The sequence below is a fragment of the Rhodnius prolixus genome, unplaced genomic scaffold (genome assembly GCF_049639745.1).
Source record: "Rhodnius prolixus isolate KJV_2025 unplaced genomic scaffold, Rpr scaffold_2, whole genome shotgun sequence".
Classification (NCBI taxonomy): domain Eukaryota; kingdom Metazoa; phylum Arthropoda; class Insecta; order Hemiptera; family Reduviidae; genus Rhodnius; species Rhodnius prolixus.
This window is the reverse complement of record NW_027411592.1, coordinates 2094842-2116629: the sequence shown is the minus strand read 5'-3', so window position 1 is coordinate 2116629 and position 21788 is coordinate 2094842. Positions and strand designations below refer to the sequence as shown.

The 21788-nt window shown below is 33.4% G+C and overlaps 2 protein-coding genes across 7 annotated transcripts in view; one reads left to right on the top strand and one right to left on the bottom strand.

Moving 5' to 3' along the window:
* LOC141450208 (rho GTPase-activating protein 100F-like) overlaps positions 1–14487 on the bottom strand; it is a 75051-nt gene extending 60564 nt beyond the window's left edge. For 3 of the 5 annotated variants that reach the window (XM_074120396.1, XM_074120399.1, XM_074120398.1), the window contains exons 1-2: positions 13828–14487; positions 1590–1694 (exon numbers count right to left, since the gene is read on the bottom strand). In XM_074120396.1, coding sequence (XP_073976497.1) covers positions 1590–1655 — 66 coding nt within the window. In that variant the 5' untranslated portion in view covers positions 1656–1694; positions 13828–14487. The remainder of the gene's footprint in view (positions 1–1589; positions 1695–13827) is intronic. The other 2 variants (XM_074120393.1, XM_074120395.1) reach the window with 2 other exon arrangements.
* frc (UDP-sugar transporter UST74c fringe connection) overlaps positions 1–19784 on the top strand; it is a 34962-nt gene extending 15178 nt beyond the window's left edge. Inside the window, exons 3-6 of one of the 2 annotated variants that reach the window (XM_074120408.1) lie at positions 14935–15091; positions 17059–17483; positions 18785–19028; positions 19125–19784. In XM_074120408.1, coding sequence (XP_073976509.1) covers positions 17133–17483; positions 18785–19028; positions 19125–19573 — 1044 coding nt within the window. In that variant the 5' untranslated portion in view covers positions 14935–15091; positions 17059–17132 and the 3' untranslated portion in view covers positions 19574–19784. Of the gene's footprint in view, positions 1–14915; positions 15092–17058; positions 17484–18784; positions 19029–19124 lie in introns of those variants that run through there. The other variant, XM_074120409.1, reaches the window with a different exon arrangement.
* Positions 19785–21788: the final 2004 nt, after the last annotated feature.

Below are 21788 nucleotides of genomic sequence, written 5' to 3'. Positions count from 1 at the left end.
TTAATCATTTCTTTACCAAATTCTAGAGAATACATTTCTCTATAGCCGACATAAATAGCAATCTTGCAGTGATAATAGTTATCGAGAAATAGAGGGTTTTTGCTTCAAATTTCAAACCTTAATATCTCTCTTCGTATTGATCAGATTTTATTCATTTCTTTACCAAATTCTAGAGAATACATTTCTCTATAGCCGACATAAATAGCAATCTTGCAGTGATAATAGTTATCGAAAAATAGAGGGTTAAAGTTTAGAGGGTTTGTATTTGCTTCAAATTTCAAACCTTTATATCTCTGTTTGTATTGTTTAGATTTTAATCATTTCTTTACCAAATTCTAGAGAATACATTTCTCTATAGCCGACATAAATAGCAATCTTGCAGTGATAATAGTTATCGAAAAATAGAGGGTTAAAGTTTAGAGCGTCTGTATTTGCTTCAAATTTCAAACCTTTATATCTCTCTTCGTATTGATCAGATTTTAATCATTTCTTTACCAAATTCTAGAGAATACATTTCTCTATAGCCGACATAAATAGCAATCTTGCAGTGATAATAGTTATCGAAAAATAGAGGGTTAAAGTTTAGAGGGTTTGTATTTGCTTCAAATTTCAAACCTTTATATCTCTGTTTGTATTGTTTAGATTTTAATCATTTCTTTACCAAATTCTAGAGAATACATTTCTCTATAGCCGACATAAATAGCAATCTTGCAGTGATAATAGTTATCGAAAAATAGAGGGTTAAAGTTTAGAGGGTTTGTATTTGCTTCAAATTTCAAACCTTTATATCTCTCTTCGTATTGATCAGATTTTAATCATTTCTTTACCAAATTCTAGAGAATACATTTCTCTATAGCCGACATAAATAGCAATCTTGCAGTGATAATAGTTATCGAAAAATAGAGGGTTAAAGTTTAGAGGGTTTGTATTTGCTTCAAATTTCAAACCTTTATATCTCTCTTCGTATTGATCAGATTTTAATCAATTCTTTACCAAATTGAAGAGAATACATTACTTTATAGCCGACATGAATAGCAATCTTGCAGTTATATAGAGGGTTAAATTTTAAGGGGTTTTTATTTGCTTCAATTTTCAAACCTATTTTATTAATAATAAGTAGTAATAATAATAATAGTAATAATAATAACAATAATGGGTAATAATAATAATTATGGATAATAATAATATGAGTAGTAGTAATAATAATAATAATAATAATAATAATAAACTTTCTGGGCTCCACCCTACCTTGCTCAGCAAGGTGCAGTATGTGGAAGCCCGAAGGTGACGCGTGCCGACCCAGCTCGAGTGGATAAAAGATGAGAGAAGATTAAAATGATTAGGGGCGCTAATGACCTCAGCAGTCGATGCGCCAAAAAAAAAAAAATAAATAAACTTTAGTGGCAATGATCTAAAAAAAGAAGGAATAAATGCCAAACATGTTTCAACATGTTCATTAAAATAATACTCTCATTTCGTAACCAGAAGTAAATAACAATATTTTTTCGGTCATTGTAAATCATTTAGCAATTTATGATTTTTGTTAGGTGAGAAAACTAAATTAATTGTGTATGTATATATATATATACCTTTTTCCTTCCACAGCACAGCATTCTCGCCTGATCTCGAGGAGTGTATACCTTTGTCGTCACCATTTGAGGTGGGGTACTGGAAGTCTTGATGTCATTCCACTACTGCACAGCCGGCACCAACAACAGACAGAAAACAGAGAAAAACAGATTAATACACCCCCAGTGTAGCCAATAATAACAAACAAAATATTAGTAAAACAAGTGAACAGTGTCATTATTACTTCATAGGCAAAGAGGAAGTATGGTGATCGTGTTCATTGATTTCCGTTTTGGAATTTTGGCCAGAAATTTTTTAGGTCGCCTTAAGTATACAAAAGTGGGGCTTTTTTTGGGGGGGGGTCTTCGAAGACTGCGGTCTTTCAAAATGGGAAATTCGACGGAAGTTGTAATTTAATAAATAGTATAGGTGCCACTATCAGTTTGAAAACTAAGCTTCTGGACTAAATCAGCCTACTACCGGAAGTGCCAGTTTTTGGATTTTTGAGTTTTTCACGAAAACGGATGCTCCACTTTTTTTTAAACTTGGAATTATTATTTTCCGGATGTAGAAAACGTTTTCCGGGAAATCCTTCTTGATTTCGAAATTGCCATTTCAGGATAATTTGTGGACTTGTTAAATATGGACCCAGAATTCCAAAATCTGAAGAAACTGGTTGACCGGAAGTATGATTTCACGGAATTTTCGTAGTTTTTCTTTTTTCAGAAATGGTTCCTTAAAAGTAAACAGCTGCTCGCCGACTACTTCTTTAAGTAAGTTGAACGGCACTAGGAGAGAGTCATCAGAAATTTGGAGTTGATTGCGCCATTGATCCGGATATTATGACTACCGGAAGCTAATGTCCTGTGACTTGGAGAATTGAGTTGGAAATCAACAAACTCTTAAAGGGGGGGAGAGGCCTTCAATCGTGACATTGTGGATCACGCGATTCTTCTATCAAGCCATCATCGCCGCTCTGATGACTACATCATCCATTCTAGTTTTCACTCGCACAATACTTCATACTTGTTCCTGACAAATCCGGGAATTACTTCGGCTCAATAATCCAGGAAGTCCTGGAGAATTCAATAAGTTCCAATGTACTCCAGTATTGTTTATTCAAATCACAACTTCACTTCTTTGCAGTGGAAAACTCACTAGTGTTTTCCCACATTGAAAGAGCTCCAAACACAACAAATTTATTGAAATTGCATTATATGGTTGGTTTACGATCTGAGAGCGGAAGCTAAGCAAAATAGCTTCAATAACCTCGAAATCTCGGGCACAAATCCAGACAGTGTTGTCCTTTTAAATTTAGTTGTCATGAACTAATTTATTTTATTTCATTTTTTTAAATGATTTAAGGCGCGTCAACAACTTAGGTTATTGGCGCCCGGAGCTTTTTTCAGTGCACTGCCGGCCTCCGGACAGTGCGCTCTCGTTACAATCAACACTGTCCATCACCGGACAGTGAGCTGTAAGAAGCTCCTAGGAAGAGAAAATCTAAGGGTCAGCAGTTGGATTCGAACCCGGGACCTCCGCGTAGGAGTCCAGTACGCTAACCCCTAATCCCTCCATGAACTAATTATTATGAAAATTAAGAATAAAAACAATTATTCTTATTATTTTATTGAACAATAAACGAAGTTACCGGAAATATATATGTTCCATGTCTAATCAACACGAAAATGTTATTAGCAAATATGTTAATGTATTTTATAATATGAATGTTAGTGAGAGTTATTTCCTTAAAAAAAAAAACGGAAACTCGCAGGATACCAAAAATGGGTCACCGGAAGTGTCAATTAATTATTAAGATTATTTAGTTTTAATCGATTTTCTCGGAAATGATTTCGATGTTTCAAGGTTGATGATGTGGAGTAGGCTCTCCCTCTAATGTGATGATTTAAATGATATTAAAAGGAATTAAATGTAACCTACCAATTTTACAGATTTAAGGAAAATCAATTTTCCGGAAGTTCTTTTATTTTTCGCGATGTTAGTCATGTTTACATGTTGCATGGAGATCACTATTTTATATCTCTTTATAATAATATCATCTACTAATAATTATTTAATAATCATTTTGTGTAAATCTTATACACAAAAGACTCATATTTAAAAAGAAAAAAAAATAAAAATAACTTGTTATTACATCATGTCTGACGTAATAGTTTCTTTGTAACCTTCACACTTGCACCTAGCATAACCTTCGACTCTATTCACAGCGCTTATGCCACTGCTTACATCAAATTGCGATGATTCAGGATTTTTTTTTTGTTTTTTGTTTTGCTATCATGTATCCATTGGCAAAAACTCGGCACTTGAGCTTATCATTTTTGTAAACATGATATTTTATTTATATCAATTAATAAAAAAATTAAGAACATTTCTCATTTCCTGTCATCTGGTAGAGAACGAATTCGATCACACTAACGCTTTAAAGTCACTAGTCCAACATCCGTTTCTTATGTTCTGAGAATAAGAGCTCATTTCTTTAGTACAGTGTAAGCTCCTGTGACTTATACATTATTATATAGGAATACAATTTGTAGTAAAAATTCCGAGATTTACGAAAATTCCGTAACCAGAAAAACCATTTTACTGAATTAATTTTCCTTTTTTTTTTTTGTGGAGACTTTTCCATCTTAAACCACACCTCGTTCTGTAGTTTTCTTGAAGTAAATCTATAACTTTATCCGTAAGTTTTATTTTTTATCATTTTCCATGAAAAAATTCAAGTTTTTGGCGATTTAGAAAAAGTAAAAGAATGCCTTTTTTTTTTTAGGCAGGCTTAACGTCCAACTACCAATTAGGTGTCATGTACAGAGGCGACTAACAAACATACTTTACTATAAATTTCTATATTTAACATTAAATAAAAACCAAAGCTTAGACTAGTACCGCAATACACCTTAGCATTGCGGGTCTCGCCTCTTAACCGCACGGCGCCTGACAAGTCGTCATGTTTAGACATGTTTAAGCGTGTTTAGACGTCATACTCATCTTAACGGCTATATTTATTTTATAATAAATTCTTTCCAAGTAAGTACAGCAATTCTAGGCTCAGGGTTTGATAGGTCTGTTAGTACAATCGCAGTGTATTCTGTAGCCCTTTGCAATAAAGGTAAGTAGCTAAATTCTGAAAGACTTTCTTTCAGAGATTTTCTAAGAAATGGCTTTTCCACGAGTTCCCCTAAACTTCCTGTCTGTAGCATTGCTGAAGGGTCAGTGGGGGGGGGGGGGAGGTAATTTACTTTTCTCTCTAAGGTTAGATTTCAGGATAATGTACAGTTTCACAAACTGTTGTTGGAATGTAAATTTCTTTCCAAAAATTCATTGTTAGCTTCAGATTCGACATATTCGACCTTTTGGTCGTGTCCAATTGTACTATCCTAAACATTCCATTCGTATTCAAGCTAGCCTAATCCACTATAATCCACAAATCTGCTCCCGTTCTTCCAGATCATTCTCATCTAAGCCTCCTCGAAGACCTGGAAGCCGATGGCTACGCGATGTTCTAGCCAGATAATGCCAACAGCCTCTTAGGATGATTTTCATATAGCTTTGATGGCTACTGATAACTAAATGGTTACTGTTCACGCCTGTAAAGTATTGCTTGCATACATTCGTATGTATTATACTTACATAATATATTGTATATACAGGCTGTCCCCTAGCTATATGGATAACGACTCTTTCTCGGAAACTAAGTTAGCTAGAAAAAAACTAAAAAATACGTGTTCCATTAGTTTTTTGTTAGAAATTCAAATTTAATTTGTAAATTTTTTTCGTTGCTTCCAGAAGCGAGATACAGGCACCAACTTAATTTTTTCAAATGAAGTGGGGTGGTTTTTATTTAAGAAATAGATTCTTCGATTTTTTATTCAGAAAAATTTACTTGAACGATTTTTTTCTGTGAGCGATATTTTACAAGTTATGAATGAAAACATGATTCTTATAAGAAATTTCAAAATGATAATATTATAACGGTTTTTTGATTGAATAAGAAGAAAATTACTATTTTATTATAAATTTTACTCCTCATTAATATTACAGATCATGCTCGAAATGGCCTCCACCATTAGAGATGCATAGACATGCTCTTTTCTGCCAATGGGGGAAAAACTAGTAAAAAAAATTTAAATAGTAATTTTCCTAGAAATAATTACCAAAAACGATTGGCTAATCTCATTGGCGAACGGGATGTGTGAAGTGGGCGGGCTGTAGCTGTTGACGTAGTGAAACCGTAAGCAACTCCCTCACCAATAAAAGCACAGTTATCCAGTACATAAAATGGTGCTCTATCACTTTCATTCAATGATCTAGATTTTACTCTCTTTTACTTCAGGAAAATATTTCGTTAACTTTTTTGATTCTGCATTACACTACAAGTATGAAACCGGAAATATAATCTTTAAAACATGTTTATTTTGGACATTTTGACGATATCAATTTTCTCTACATTATTCGATAATTTATCAAATACCTATGGGGGAAAAATTAGTAAAAAAAATTTAAATAGTAATTTTCCTAGAAATAATTACCAAAAACGATTGGCTAATCTCATTGGAGAACGGGATGTGTGAAGTGGGCGGGCTGTAGCTGATGACGTAGGGACACCGTAAGCCACTCCCTCACCAATAAAAGCACAGTTATCCAGTACATAAAATGGTGCTCTTTCACTTTCATTCAATGATCTAGATTTTACTCTCTTTTACTTCAGGAAAATATTTCGTTAACTTTTTTGATTCTGCATTACACTACAAGTATGAAAGCGGAAAAATAATGTTCAAAACATGTTTATTTTGGACATTTTGACGATATCAATTTTCTCTACATTATTCGATAATTTATCAAATACCTATGGGGGAAAAATTAGTAAAAAAAATTTAAATAGTAATTTTCCTAGAAATAATTACCAAAAACGATTGGCTAATCTCATTGGCGAACGGGATGTGTGAAGTGGGCGGGCAGTAGCTGATGACGTAGTGACACCGTAAGCCACTCCCTCACCAATAAAAGCACAGTTATCCAGTACATAAAATGGTGCTCTATCACTTTCATTCAATGATCTAGATTTTACTCACTTTTACTTCAGGAAAATATTTCGTTAACTTTTTTGATTCTGCATTACACTAGAAGTATGAAAGCGGAAAAATAATGTTCAAAACATGTTTATTTTGGACATTTTTACGATATCAATTTTCACTACATTATTCGATAATTTATCAAATACCTAAGGGGGAAAATTAGTAAAAAAAATTTAAATAGTAATTTTCCTAGAAATAATTACCAAAAACGATTGGCTAATCTCATTGGCGAACGGGATGTGTGAAGTGGGCGGGCTGTAGCTGTTGACGTAGTGAAACCGTAAGCAACTCCCTCACCAATAAAAGCACAGTTATCCAGTACATAAAATGGTGCTCTATCACTTTCATTCAATGATCTAGATTTTACTCTCTTTTACTTCAGGAAAATATTTCGTTAACTTTTTTGATTCTGCATTACACTACAAGTATGAAACCGGAAATATAATCTTTAAAACATGTTTATTTTGGACATTTTGACGATATCAATTTTCTCTACATTATTCGATAATTTATCAAATACCTATGGGGGAAAAATTAGTAAAAAAAATTTAAATAGTAATTTTCCTAGAAATAATTACCAAAAACGATTGGCTAATCTCATTGGAGAACGGGATGTGTGAAGTGGGCGGGCTGTAGCTGATGACGTAGGGACACCGTAAGCCACTCCCTCACCAATAAAAGCACAGTTATCCAGTACATAAAATGGTGCTCTTTCACTTTCATTCAATGATCTAGATTTTACTCTCTTTTACTTCAGGAAAATATTTCGTTAACTTTTTTGATTCTGCATTACACTACAAGTATGAAAGCGGAAAAATAATGTTCAAAACATGTTTATTTTGGACATTTTGACGATATCAATTTTCTCTACATTATTCGATAATTTATCAAATACCTATGGGGGAAAAATTAGTAAAAAAAATTTAAATAGTAATTTTCCTAGAAATAATTACCAAAAACGATTGGCTAATCTCATTGGCGAACGGGATGTGTGAAGTGGGCGGGCAGTAGCTGATGACGTAGTGACACCGTAAGCCACTCCCTCACCAATAAAAGCACAGTTATCCAGTACATAAAATGGTGCTCTATCACTTTCATTCAATGATCTAGATTTTACTCACTTTTACTTCAGGAAAATATTTCGTTAACTTTTTTGATTCTGCATTACACTAGAAGTATGAAAGCGGAAAAATAATGTTCAAAACATGTTTATTTTGGACATTTTTACGATATCAATTTTCACTACATTATTCGATAATTTATCAAATACCTAAGGGGGAAAATTAGTAAAAAAAATTTAAATAGTAATTTTCCTAGAAATAATTACCATAAACGATTGGCTAATCTCATTGGAGAACGGGATGTGTGAAGTGGGCGGGCTGTAGCTGATGACGTAGGGACACCGTAAGCCACTCCCTCACCAATAAAAGCACTGTTATCCAGTACATAAAATGGTGCTTTATCACTTTCATTCAATGATCTAGATTTTACTCACTTTTACTTCAGGAAAATATTTCGTTAACTTTTTTGATTCTGCATTACACTAGAAGTATGAAAGCGGAAAAATAATGTTCAAAACATGTTTATTTTGGACATTTTGACGATATCAATTTTCACTACATTATTCGATAATTTATCAAATACCTATGGGGGAAAAATTAGTAAAAAAAATTTAAGTAGTAATTTTCCTAGAAATAATTACCAAAAACGATTGGCTAATCTCATTGGCGAACGGGATGTGTGAAGTGGGCGGGCTGTAGCTGATGACGTAGGACACCGTAAGCCACTCCCTCACCAATAAAAGCACAGTTATCCAGTACATAAAATGGTGCTCTTTCACTTTCATTCAATGATCTAGATTTTACTTTCTTTTACTTCAGGAAAATATTTCGTTAACGTTTTTGATTCTGCATTACACTAGAAGTATGAAAGCGGAAAAATAATGTTCAAAACATGTTTATTATGGACATTTTGACGATATCAATTTTCACTACATTATTCGATAATTTATCAAATACCTATGGGGGAAAAATTAGTAAAAAAAAATTAAGTAGTAATTTTCCTAGAAATAATTACCAAAAACGATTGGCTAATCTCATTGGCGAACGGGATGTGTGAAGTGGGCGGGCTGTAGCTGATGACGTAGGACACCGTAAGCCACTCCCTCACCAATAAAAGCACAGTTATCCAGTACATAAAATGGTGCTCGATCACTTTCATTCAATGATCTAGATTTTACTCTCTTTTACTTCAGGAAAATATTTCGTTAACTTTTTTGATTCGGCATTACACTAGAAGTATGAAAGCGGAAAAATAATGTTCTAAACATGTTTATTATGGACATTTTGACGATATCAATTTTCACTACATTATTCGATAATTTATTAAATACCTATGGGGGAAAAATTAGTAAAAAAAAATTAAATAGTAATTTTCCTAGAAATAATTACCAAAAACGATTGGCTAATCTCATTGGCGAACGGGATGTGTGAAGTGGGCGGGCTGTAGCTGATGACGTAGGACACCGTAAGCCACTCCCTCACCAATAAAAGCACAGTTATCCAGTACATAAAATGGTGCTCTATCACTTTCATTCAATGATCTAGATTTTACTCTCTTTTACTTCAGGAAAATATTTCATTAACTTTTTTGATTCTGCATTACACTAGAAGTATGAAAGCGGAAAAATAATGTTCTAAACATGTTTATTATGGACATTTTGACGATATCAATTTTCACTACATTATTCGATAATTTATCAAATACCTATGGGGGAAAAATTAGTAAAAAAAAATTAAATAATATTTTTCAGTATAGGAAAATCGTCCCCCGTGTCGATACAACACCATCAGGCACATAAAGAGATTTCTCGATTGGCAATTTGATGGGCGTGTTATATCGACACGGGGGACGATTCAGTGGCCACCTCGTTCACCGGATTTGACACCTATGGACTATTTCCTTTGTGGACACCTGAGAAACAAGGTGATTATTCATAACTTTTTTCTTTCTTTTCTTATTTCTGTTTATCTGAAAGGATTTCTAAATCTAGGTGTATCAGAATCAAGCCGGAATGGCATCTGTAGATGAACTAAAGCAGAGAATAGATGCCTGTAACTCGGTTAAAGTCAAATCTATTTCTTTGGCAGTAAGGTACAATTTGGCAGGAAAGAGCATGTCTATGCATCTTTAATGTTGGAGGCCATTTCGAGCATGATCTGTAATTAAAACTGTCCGATAGGACAGTTGTATAAGTGTTGATCGTCAAAAACTGCACGAAAAAGCGAAACGTTGTAAAACACCTAACTTTGACAATTTTTTTCTCTTTTTCTACAAAAGATAAAATTCCCAAATTTTCTTTAAAATATAGGGCAAACCCTCCTTTATAACTGTAATTTTTTTGCAACAACCCAGATCTAATAGGTTTCGAGAAAAAAGTTGCCGAAAATGAGCAATTAATGAGGAGTAAAATTTATAATAAAATAGTACTTTCCTTCAATCAAAAAACCGTTATAATATTGTCATTTTGTAATTTCTTATAAGAATCATGTTTTCATTCATAACTTGTAAAATATCGCTACAGAAAAAAATCGTTCAAGTAAATTTTTCTGAATAAAAAATCGAAGAATCTATTTCATAAATAAAAACACCCCCCCCCTTTGAAAAACTGAAGTTGGTGCCTGTATCTCGCTTCTGGAAGCAACGAAAAAAATTTACAAATTAAATTTGTATTTCTAACAAAAAACTAAGGGAACACGTATTTTTTTAGTTTTTTCTAGCTATCTTAGTTTCCGAGATAAAGTCGTTATCCATATAGCTAGGGGACACCCTGTATATGTATAATCCAGATTATAATTTTTGCTTACTGTATTTTTATTTATACAGTTGCAAGTAAATATATAAAAATTGAGTATAAACAGAATCTATAAGCTAACGCAAACTCATTAAGTCTATATTTCTGTAAATACAATCATGATACTAAAAACCGCAATACAGCAATGTAATGCGGGTCCAGCAGAACTAGATTTGTACAGTCGAAGCTACATAATTAACATTGACCCGGAGGGGTGGGCCCCGATTTACTCGACTGTAAAGGGGGCCAATAAATAAAGAAAATATTCAATTAAGGGCTTCAATTATTTCATTCTTAAATTAGGTGGCGCCAACGTTGTAACTAAATTAATCGTCTATTGTTTTCGTTTTCTGGCGGAGCTTAACTTCCCGCTTAGATGTCGTACTTTACTATTTCTCATTTAAAACCATTAAATAAAAATCCAAGGCTTCTAGACCGGGAATCGAACCCAGTACCACAATGCATATTAGCTTTGCAGGTCTCGCCTCTTAACCCGCTCGGCTACAGTGGCGCCTTCCTGATTTCACTATATCAACACCCAAAATTTTGGGAGAAGTCCATTTATGAGCACGACTGGGTCTGCTAATATGTTTTTCAAAAGTGATTACAATTTATATTATATTTATACTTTATTTCATTAAAACTCTATATTTTTAAACGCGGAGTCTTGGATTTGAATTAATAGCGAGTATGTTAAATAACTCCTCTTGAACACTATGAAATCCTGGTTCATAGCAAGGCCCACATAACGTCGAGTACTTTGACTTTCATTAATGCCACTTAACGTTTGCAGTTTTTGACTTACATTAACGCAGCAACGTTTTATGTGACTTTTAATAAAACCAATAAATTAACTCAATCACGAGTTTTTTGTTTTTATTTACTCGCGATAATTTGAGCAAATTTCTATAGTTCAGTTTTTCTTCGGCCTTGATAAGCCACTTTGATCAGAATTTAATCAAAATTAATCTTCGTCTACTTCCTGAAAAAGAAATGGAAAATAGCCGACTTTGCATAGCCGACTTTGATCGATATCTACATGCATACAAACAGAAATTCATACTTATAACCCTGAAATAACCTTTCATTCATAAAGAAATCATTCAATCTAAATGAAATACTGCGATTCATTTTAATTCAATTCTATATTTATTAAAAATTGTACTTTTCAGCTACATAATTTTTTTTTCTTTTCTTTTAATTAACATCATCAGCCATTCAAATTAATAAATAAATAAATAAATAATAAATTAAAAAAAGCTTTCGTGAAAATATATTTAGCGTGCAGATAAATAGGTCAATGGACACACACGTATGTTGTAATTCTTTAGTAGTAACCTGGCCGCTCGTAACCTACTACCGGAAGTCTATTGTACTCGCCGGCAGCTTACTATTTCCCCTCACACTCACTTATCTCTTTCTTTCTTATACATTTTTTTTATTTAATGTCCGCTCTCGCTTATTGATATTCTCTCGGAAGTTTTGCTTTATCCCGTTTCTTCGAACTTTAAATTTTTTTTTTTTTTTACATAAAATATTATTACGTATATAATTTGAAAATAAAAGTTTTTTAGACTCGGTCGAAAAATACGCCATTATTGAAGGGAAGCGGAACAACCTTTCACTTCCACCATAGAAATCTCTGAAAAAAAAAATCGATTGTCACAAAAACAAAGTTACAACCCAAAGTGATAGCTCTCCATATCGTAAGTCAAATCGATTCAAGGACAGTGTTATACTTCCGGTCTAAGAATCTCTTTAAACGTTCATTTCCGGCGATAGATTTTCTCTTTCTCCTTGTTATTGGGTCAAATTTTCACCAGAATGGGATTTTCATCCTTAAAACGTTCACATATTTATATGGTGTCCATGAGCTCCAAAATTTGTGTGGATTTTTTAAAAAAATGATTTGGTGTGTGTAGGAAACTCCAATCTTTTACATTTGGTCCAGTAATTTCCGTGAGACCTGATGAATAACTCGCTAGCGGAAGTTAGTTTTCCATTCTTTTCTTTTTTTCAAGAACAGCTTCAACAATTTTCTTGAAATTTCATTTATATTTCTACCTTTTATGTGATTCTTTTATTTGGAATAATATTTCCTGGGAAATTGTATTAGATTTATTTCAAGGTAACGAATGGATAGACTTCCTTTTAAAGAGCTATTCTATTGGAATATTGTATAACGTCCAATCACTTATTTTAATATTAAGCAGGTTTAAACATGTTAAAAAAAAGTGTTTACTTTAAAGAGAATGACATTACCGGAAGTACGAATTTTGTTTGAGAAAGGTGGAAGTAAAGAAGAAGTGGTATTTTCGGCGCTAAATGCTTGGTAAAAATTCCATGTCTGTAAAAAATTACCACCATTATCATGGCATTAAGAAAAAAAAAATTATTGTATTTTCTTAACCAATCTCTTGTTATTTTTGCCTTTTTTACGTTTTCAAAAATGAATGAGGCTCTGTGCACTGTTGTTTTGTGGGGTAGTGGATGTTGTTATGAATGGAATACAACACTTAGGTCTGCCCTCGAAACCTGTCCGTTGGGGTCACTAGCCGTTTTGCCAGCTTTTCAGTGTAAAATCGATAAAAACACTATTACACGCATGCGCAACTCTATTTACTACTACTCTTCATCTTAATTTAGTGTTTCTACAAACACACACGTGCAGTTTATTATCAAAAAATTTTACGTTCCCCCATATTTTTTTATTTTATTTTTTAGCATGGGGAGGTTACTTAATTAATAAATAAAATATATATATATATATATATATATATATATATATATATATATATATATATATATATATATAAATACGCGCGAATATTTAAGGTTGGTAAATGAAATCAACTAAACATGTTTCCATGGAGAAACGTGAATTTAAAAAAACTAATATCATTTATTTTCTTGTTATAAATTACTACCAAAAAATAAAAGACAAATAAATAAATTAAAGGAAAAACTATTAAAAAATAAAGAGAGAAGATTCTTCACAATAGTAACCTCCCCTCAAATAAAATCGATTACTATACAACAAAAAGAAAAAAGAAACAATTCCAATTTTGAACAAAACAATAATCGAATTAATAAAAAATTACTATGAACCCAGCTGATCAATTATTTTATCCCATTTACGACAAAATAAACTTGGAAAACAAAACAAAAAAAATAATACATAATACAAGAATGTGACCTTTCATTACAAAAAAAAATTTTAGTTTTATAAAATGGTGTTTTTACATTCACTAGTAAAATACAATACAAAATAAGCGTTCTACTTTGTTATTAAGCCGCTAAGTAGGTACTCACTTGGGAAGGTGCATTTACACTTAACAAATTAACTTTGTTAAAACAAAGAAAACTAAAAAAAAAAAAATTGAAACAAAAAAGGAAACAAACTAAAAATCACATCACTTGAGCTTCATGTTTTTCTTATTTAAGTTTAAAAAGTGTTTCTTTGTTGTTTTTTTTAATTACAAATAGGGAAATTTTGAATTTTGTTTTTTTTATCTCTGATAAGGGCAAAATGAAAAAAAAGAGAGAGGAGATAATTATCCGGAAAATGTGTGGATTTTTCACAGGGTTAAGGAAATAAAAAAATATATATTCCCTTCTTTTTTTTACGAAACACAAAATGTAAAAAATGAACTCAAGTTTCACGCACACAAACTGTCCGTTTTAACCCCTAACGATTTCCTCAGGCTAGCTCGGATTATAGAGTTCACCGAGTGGTGCACCACCTGTCACAGAAGAAAAACGAAGCGCCCCGCTGTAATTTTTGGTTTTTTAAGATTTACACTTTTTTTTCTACCTTGTCTTCAGGTTAAGAGAAAGTGATGTCAATTAAAAATATTTTTTTAAATTGATTTTCTTTTTTTTTTTGTAGTTCTTGTATTTCAAAAAGTTACTGAATGTTCAAATTTAATATATCTTTATGTGTCAACAGTAAATGCCAAAATAAGGTTTTGATCACCCAGAGGGTTACTGAATCGATTATTCAGCATTTCAAGATTTTCTCTCGAAAAAAGTACAATCGATATTCTTTAAACAAGATTTACTAATCATAGATTATTTATGTAGTTTGAGAACTTTAAAGGAATTGTAATTAGTTTCTTTTTTTAATCTAAAATACCAATTAAGTGTAATTGTACGGCTTCATTATTTGTATCATACCAACAACAATGTGCGAATAAAATTTCAAACTTAAAGAAAATCAGTTAAGTAGTGCCTCTATAACTAAATGAAATTTGTGATTTTTAACCAGTTTTCGCATTAATCTCAGCATATTTCCAAATTTAATTATGAGAATTTCAGTAAGAAACAGTTTTTTGCACAAAATGTTTTAGTGTTGAAGTTAATAAAAAAAAAAAAAAAAAAAATTAAATAAAATTAATGCTAATGTAATTTTTATTTCAGATTAGTTTATGTTGGCAGTATTGTTTGTAACCTGCCAGCGCATAGTGTATCATGGTGTACGGGTAGTGGAAGTTGAAGTGGTGATAAGCGATGGGATCCTTCCAAAACAATTAGTAATCCGCTTGTACGCTTTTAGTTCAGTCTCATGGTTATTACTGTAAGTTTTTTGTTTTATCTTTATCAATACATACTTTTTGTACCCATCATTGAAAAGTTAATCAAATAACATAATTGTGTTGGATCTAAAATTCTTCATTTAACACTTGTACAGGTTAACTTGTTTACACTTACATTCAATAGTATCATAAATAACTTTCAATTAGATAAATATTTTTCTTTCCTGAATTGAAAAACCAAAACATAATGATTTAAAAGATAAATGCTTGTTGGTCTATATTCACAGCATATAAATTTACAGCTGAATTTAAAATAATTTCTATTTGTTTCAGTATTTAAGAGATTTTATTTTAAAATATACTACTAACAGATTATTTGTTATAACTTGCTTTAATCGTTTAACTTTTGGACGGGTAGAAGTAAGCATCTTGGGATAGAATTCTTTTTTATTGTGACAACATAAAGTTTATTTTGAACATGTTTAAAATTTAATGTGAAATGTTGGCTTTATGTAGCAATAAAGTTTTAAATAGACCCGTAATAGTGCGAAAATCAGTTTTTCAACTTTTGGAAGCACCTAATCCTATGAAAATTTATCTACGGGTTTGTTCGTTGCTTTTGGTTCAGAGAGAACTGGCCCCGTTTCCTGTTGATCTCGTTCTGCCATACCAAAAGCTAAAGAAACTTTCCTAGAAGATAAAAATAAAAACAAATATGATACGCTAGACAGTTCATATCACAGGGCATCTCAGAAAGATATATACGCCGAGAGTGTTCAATAGGGCTTTTGTACAGAAGGTTATCTCAGAAACACAGATCAAATTGTTACACCCAGTCTAAGGCCAATTAGATTTATCTATTTATTCATGTGAGTAGACCTATCTTAAGTTCTTGAATAAGCCCAGACATATAAAGATATTGTTAAAGTGATAACAAAACAGTTTATCTTCGAGAAGCAAATTAAGTCCGGCAAGATGCTGCATCCGGACAGCTTTTTTTAAAAAAAATTAAAATACGTCAACATTTGAGGTGTTACTGGCCGGAAACTTAACACTTCACTTAGTTCGTGAACATTCGGAAATGGTTTACTTCATCGTTCGTGCTGTTAAATTGATGCGGTTATGCCCGGAAATAAAGAGAGTCTCTAAGGAAGCTCCACCATTGTTAATACGAGTATTTCAGATATTTATTGTAATTGTCGATAAATATTGTCACATGTGCCAAACTCGTGAATACTGTTCAAAATATAATGAGTGAATAGTATTGACCCAGATGGTAATGTTCACGTGATGTTTAGAACGGCTGTGTAATCTTGTTTACGTTACAAGCTTCCTAGCTGGTATAATAATGAAAGATGTCATTGCGATTGTGATTACAGGCTGCGGCAGGAAGGTGATAACTACGTAGTAGCTACCCGTGGGTAGCCTGAGCATGCACATCGGGTTACTGAACGGCACGGGCTCCATGTACCTCTTACCCCCTTCCCCAAGATCACCCACTCTTTCTCAAAAATATCTTTCCATCAAGTCATCAGTAATCGAAAGCTCCAAATCTCCTAGAGCCCACCTCTAATAATATCGCTTAACGATTTTCACAGAAGTACAGATGATCTCAAAAACTAGAAATCTTAAAGTGCTTCTTCCTAAACCCAGAATCCGGAGAGAATAATCTTAGAATTTCGCTACATTAGAGTATTTTTGCGAGCAGTGGAGGCAATGTTGGCATTTTTTGTTTTTCGGAAACAGGGTGTCTGCCTCAGTTGAAGATGAAGAGCACTGCGGACACCATGAAGTAACTTGAGTGTAATGTAAGGCTTCGTGACCTACATATCCTGAAAGGAGGATTGAATGTTTGGCTAAAGTCCCGGGGAAGCTTTAGCGAGGTTTTGCTTCCTGCCGATGCATCTGCCTTATTTTCAGAATTGTCAAGGATTCTTTGACGCTTTTTTTTTTGTTTCCCTTATTCTTTTACAAGTGGCTAACTTGTTCTTTTTATTGCATTTTACAGAAGGGTGGAACAGACGAAGCAGAAGCGGATAGGATGTTGGAAACCACTGAATAGCTGTTATTGGTCCCACCATCATGTCTACAACGGTTCAACTGTTGGAATCGCAATCAGACGATGACCCTCCGCTTACATCGCACTCCAGTTCAATACCGCCAGCAGCAGCAGCAGCACGCTCTACCCTTTGGCTTAAGATCAGTTCGGCACTTTTCTATGCTGTCAGCTCCTTCTTGATCATGGTGGTCAATAAAAGTGTACTCACGTCGTACATGTTTCCATCCTTTCAAATGGTGGCCTTCGGCCAGATGTTGACCACGGTGATCGTACTCTACTGTGGAAAGCACCTAGGAGTAGTATCATTTCCGGATCTAGAAGCTAATACATTTTCCCAGTTATCACCACTTCCTTTCATAACTGTAGCCAATATGGTAAGTTTATACCTAGTAATCTTAATATGTAAAAAACTTGTATGGACTTCTACAAAATTATTATACAGGGTGTTCATTTTAAGACGGCTCAAATGCATTTCATGCTTAAACGGTTGATCTGAGCGAAAAATGGTAGAGGAAAAATTTGTTGCCAGAATATGGGACTTGATTTTAGATTCCTCAGATACAGAGAGCAGTAAATAATCTGCTGGTTAACTTGGCTTGCGAGCCAGAAGAGGCACCTTTGAAGGCACAGTACATGCTTCACAAGTTGAGTAAAGTGCATTATTTGATAAATTAAGGAATAAGTTTGATCCTTTACATGAAAGATATTGATCACTTAAATATGTGGCAGGAGGTTTCCAATTTTTTTGGTAATTAAACGCAACTCTCCTAAAATTACCAAATAATTATTAAGCCTTCTTGTTTGTAACAGATGTAAAATTAATTTTTAGCCATTTTGTGTATGCTTGAGAACATCTAAAGCTCTTAACATTTGATTTTTAGAAAAATCACTCGGAACACGACTTATTTCCCGATATTAAGAAAATTACTAGCTTTACTGCCTTGGCAATATTTTTAGTAGAAAGGGGATGAAAAAATACATAAAAATGACCTATCGCGTGCTCTTCTTTCTCTTTGATAACAAGTTAAAAAATTGAAATATGATTAATTAATACCAGATTTTGAAATGGCCTGGCACCTTTAATTTTGAAGATATCGTATTGCGGTTTCCGGTTTCTTTCATAACTTTTTATACTCTTTAAAACTGTGTATATGAAAATGGGGATCAACTGCGAACCCTCACTTTTGGTCGCGAGTCAGCCGCGTATGCGAGTAGGAATCTAAAATCAAGTCACATATTCTGAAACTAGAGGTGGACGGGCAACAAATTTTTCCTCTACCATTTTTCGCTCAGATCAACCGTTTAAGCATGAAATGCATTTGAGCCGTCTTAAAATGAACAACCTGTATATATAGTGTATCTGTACATATTTTGCCCTCTTTAAATAGCCAATTATATCGTAAGTTTTTTAAGAAGATTATGAATGAATTCTTACGATATATTAGTCCTCCTGTTTGGAGAAACAGTACAGATGCTGAAAGTAGGGAGCTCTTTTTTTTTGTATTAATTATGCTACACCCTTCATAAAATATGCCTTTAGCCACCGTTCGAATCTAACAAGCCGATTTCTAGAGGTTTGTTGTACAAAAACCTTCATAAAAATCATTTTTTATTAAATTTTACCTTAAAAAATCAACCTTACCATTATTTTATAAGTACACTCATTTGTTTCTAGATATTCGGCCTGGGAGGCACAAAAGAGCTTAGCCTACCAATGTTCACCATGCTGCGCAGGTTTTCCATATTAATGACTATGGTGGCAGAATATTGGGTGTTGAACGTTCGCCAGAAACTATCAGTAAAAATCTCAGTTGGTCTGATGATCTTCGGAGCTATAATTGCCGCTTTATCCGATCTTGGTTTCAATCTGCACGGATATGTTTTCGTTCTACTGTCGGATTTCCTCACAGCTGCTAATGGTCAGTAAGAAGTTAAATTTAAAAAACAAATCTGGTATGAATAGTAACAAAAAAAAAAAAATAAATAAATAAATTCTTTGTTTCCATATTTTCCAGGTGTTTATACAAAGAAAATTCTGGGAAACAACAAAACTATGGGAAAATATGGCCTCATGTTTTATTGTTCCTTGTTTATGGTCCCATTCAGCGCGGCCGGCGTACTACTCTCTGGCGATCTATGGCTGGTCATCAAGTTTCCACTCTGGTCGGATCCAGTATTCTTCATTGAGTTCCTAATGACTTGCAGTATGGGCTTTGTACTAACATATTCGGTAATATTATGTACTGAACACAATTCCGCACTGACCACCACCATAATGGGTTGCCTAAAAAATATACTTGTCACCTATTTAGGTATGTTTTTCATTGGCGGTGATTATATATTTTCTACAACAAATTTTATTGGCATCAGTATGTCCGTAGTTGGTAGTATACTTTATTCTTATGTTACCTTTAAACCGGAAGGACCAAGAAATAAAGGTATGGCCGCCACAGTAAGAATATGATAATGATCTTCAAGAAATAGTAAGGAAATGGTTTTGATTATAGGGAAGGATATATATACTTTTGATACTTGTAGGTGGTGGCTGTAGTGTGGGAAATTGTAAGTTATTACTGTGATCTGAACTGTTTAAAATTTTCCTACCTCATGGAAAATGTTTTTTGAGCCCGACTAGAGGAAAGAAAAGCTTTAAAGAAATTTTCTCCTATCTTAAATTTATTTATGCGCTCTCACCATTGCATTTTTCCATTAACTCTAAATTTTGTTTAGAGGGCAATTATTTTGTTATTAATTTATGAATTATTTTTATGAAAAACTACTCACTATTTTCTTCATATTTCCTAGCAATTAGGGGGAAAATATTTTGTATATGTATATGTTTAAATTTAAGTATTTTCTTTGATATTGTTATATAAGGCACAGATTTTGGGTTTTTTAAAAATAAATTTTCATTCAACTTAAAATATAATTTATAGAAGGCGCCACGCCACGATAGCCGAGCGGTTAGAGTCGAGACCTGTAAAGCTAATATGCATTGTGGTACTGGGTTCGATTCCCGGTCTAGAGGCCTTGGATTTTATTTTTAAAGGTTAATAAAAGAAATTAACAGAAAGTATGTTTGCTAGTCGCCTCCATCCACGACACCTAATTGGTAGTTGGACGTTAAGCCCCGCCTGAAAAAATAGGCGGTTACTTTACTTTACTTTATAATTTCTAGAAAGAATTGATCTTTAACAGGAATATATTTGCTCCTTTAAGAAATTCGACCTTTGGAGAAGAAGCTCTTTAAGTAGAGAGAGCACAGTCCAATAGCGCGGGTCCCTAGTAAAGTCAGATACAATCTATAGCATTTCTTCCTAATTCCGCCTTTTATGAAATCCTTATACCTATTATCAAATGCATATAAAGAAATTTTCGTCCCTGTAAGTGAACTAACTACCAAAAAATACTCTGGAGTCAAAATAGGTCTGGGGCAAAACATGTAATCTCCACTAAATTTCCTGGTTTCTCAGCCTTTTCTATGTATGCCCAGAAGATTTGTTGGATTCCGTTTTGTCTTAAGTGAGAGGATACTGTTGGATCCAGAGTACATCCTAAGCTTCTAATAAAAACTGTTTAAATCTATAATTCTCGAAAGACAAAGCCAATGAATGTTTACAGAAAATAGCTGTAGAGACAAATCAATTGCTATTTTAAAAAGGACTATTCAAGGCTATTTAGAATTTCAATGAAGTTTTAGAATATTTACTGGACTGTGAAGTTAGTAGCATGGGACTTAATGTATGGGAAAGAGCGTAGAGTTTGTTTGCAGATACATGAAATCCAAGATGTTACATCTATCGACTACCTCTTCTGAAAATTGGAAAGTAAATTCGTTGGGTTATTGAAGAAAAGTGGCTGAACCACTTTTCTTGAACAATAAGTATGTAAGTAACGTTTCTATCTTCGCTTTCTACTCAATAATAACCCAAGGGAAGGGAATAGCTATTATGCTGGTAGCATATTGGATTCCCACGCGGAGGTCCCGGATTCAAATCCAGCTGCTGGCCCTTAGATTGTCTCTTCCTAGAGAAGCTTCTTACAGCTCACTGTCCTGGTGATGTCTGTAACGAGAGAACACTGTCCAGTGCACTGGAAAAAAGCGCCGGGCACCAACCTCAGTTGTTGACGGTCTTAAATCAACCCAAGTTGAGTTCTTATTGCTTCCGTTTTAAAATTCCATACTGCTGCCATGAATCCAACATATTGGCATCAGCGAAGTAAGGCTGAAATTGAGTAGCACTGCCGCCTCTAGGCCCTCTAGTTGGTGGATCTTCTATTTCAATCAAGATATCTTAACGCACAATCCAACGTCTCGTAATGAAGGTGAACAATTTGCAGATTTTTTTCCCATTCTGCAACAATTAATGGATGCGTTTTTAATAGTGTAGTAATAATAATTTTGTATTTATTGCCTTTCTTTAAGTAAGTCAAGCAAGTAGTTTTATGTTTCGCTGTGGATCAGCTGTGTTGTAGCAAAAATTGACACAACTTTCCTCGTTTTTTCCTGTCTGACAAATGAACTGATTCTCCAAACCCCAAGAAAGTATCAGTTCTCGAGACTCCTCAGTTATGAATTGCTTCCTTTATATCCCACTTATTGCTACTGGTGCCGAAGAAATAGAAGTGCGCTGCGCAGAGTATGCTTTCGAAGTAATCAGTAATAATTAGTTTTAATC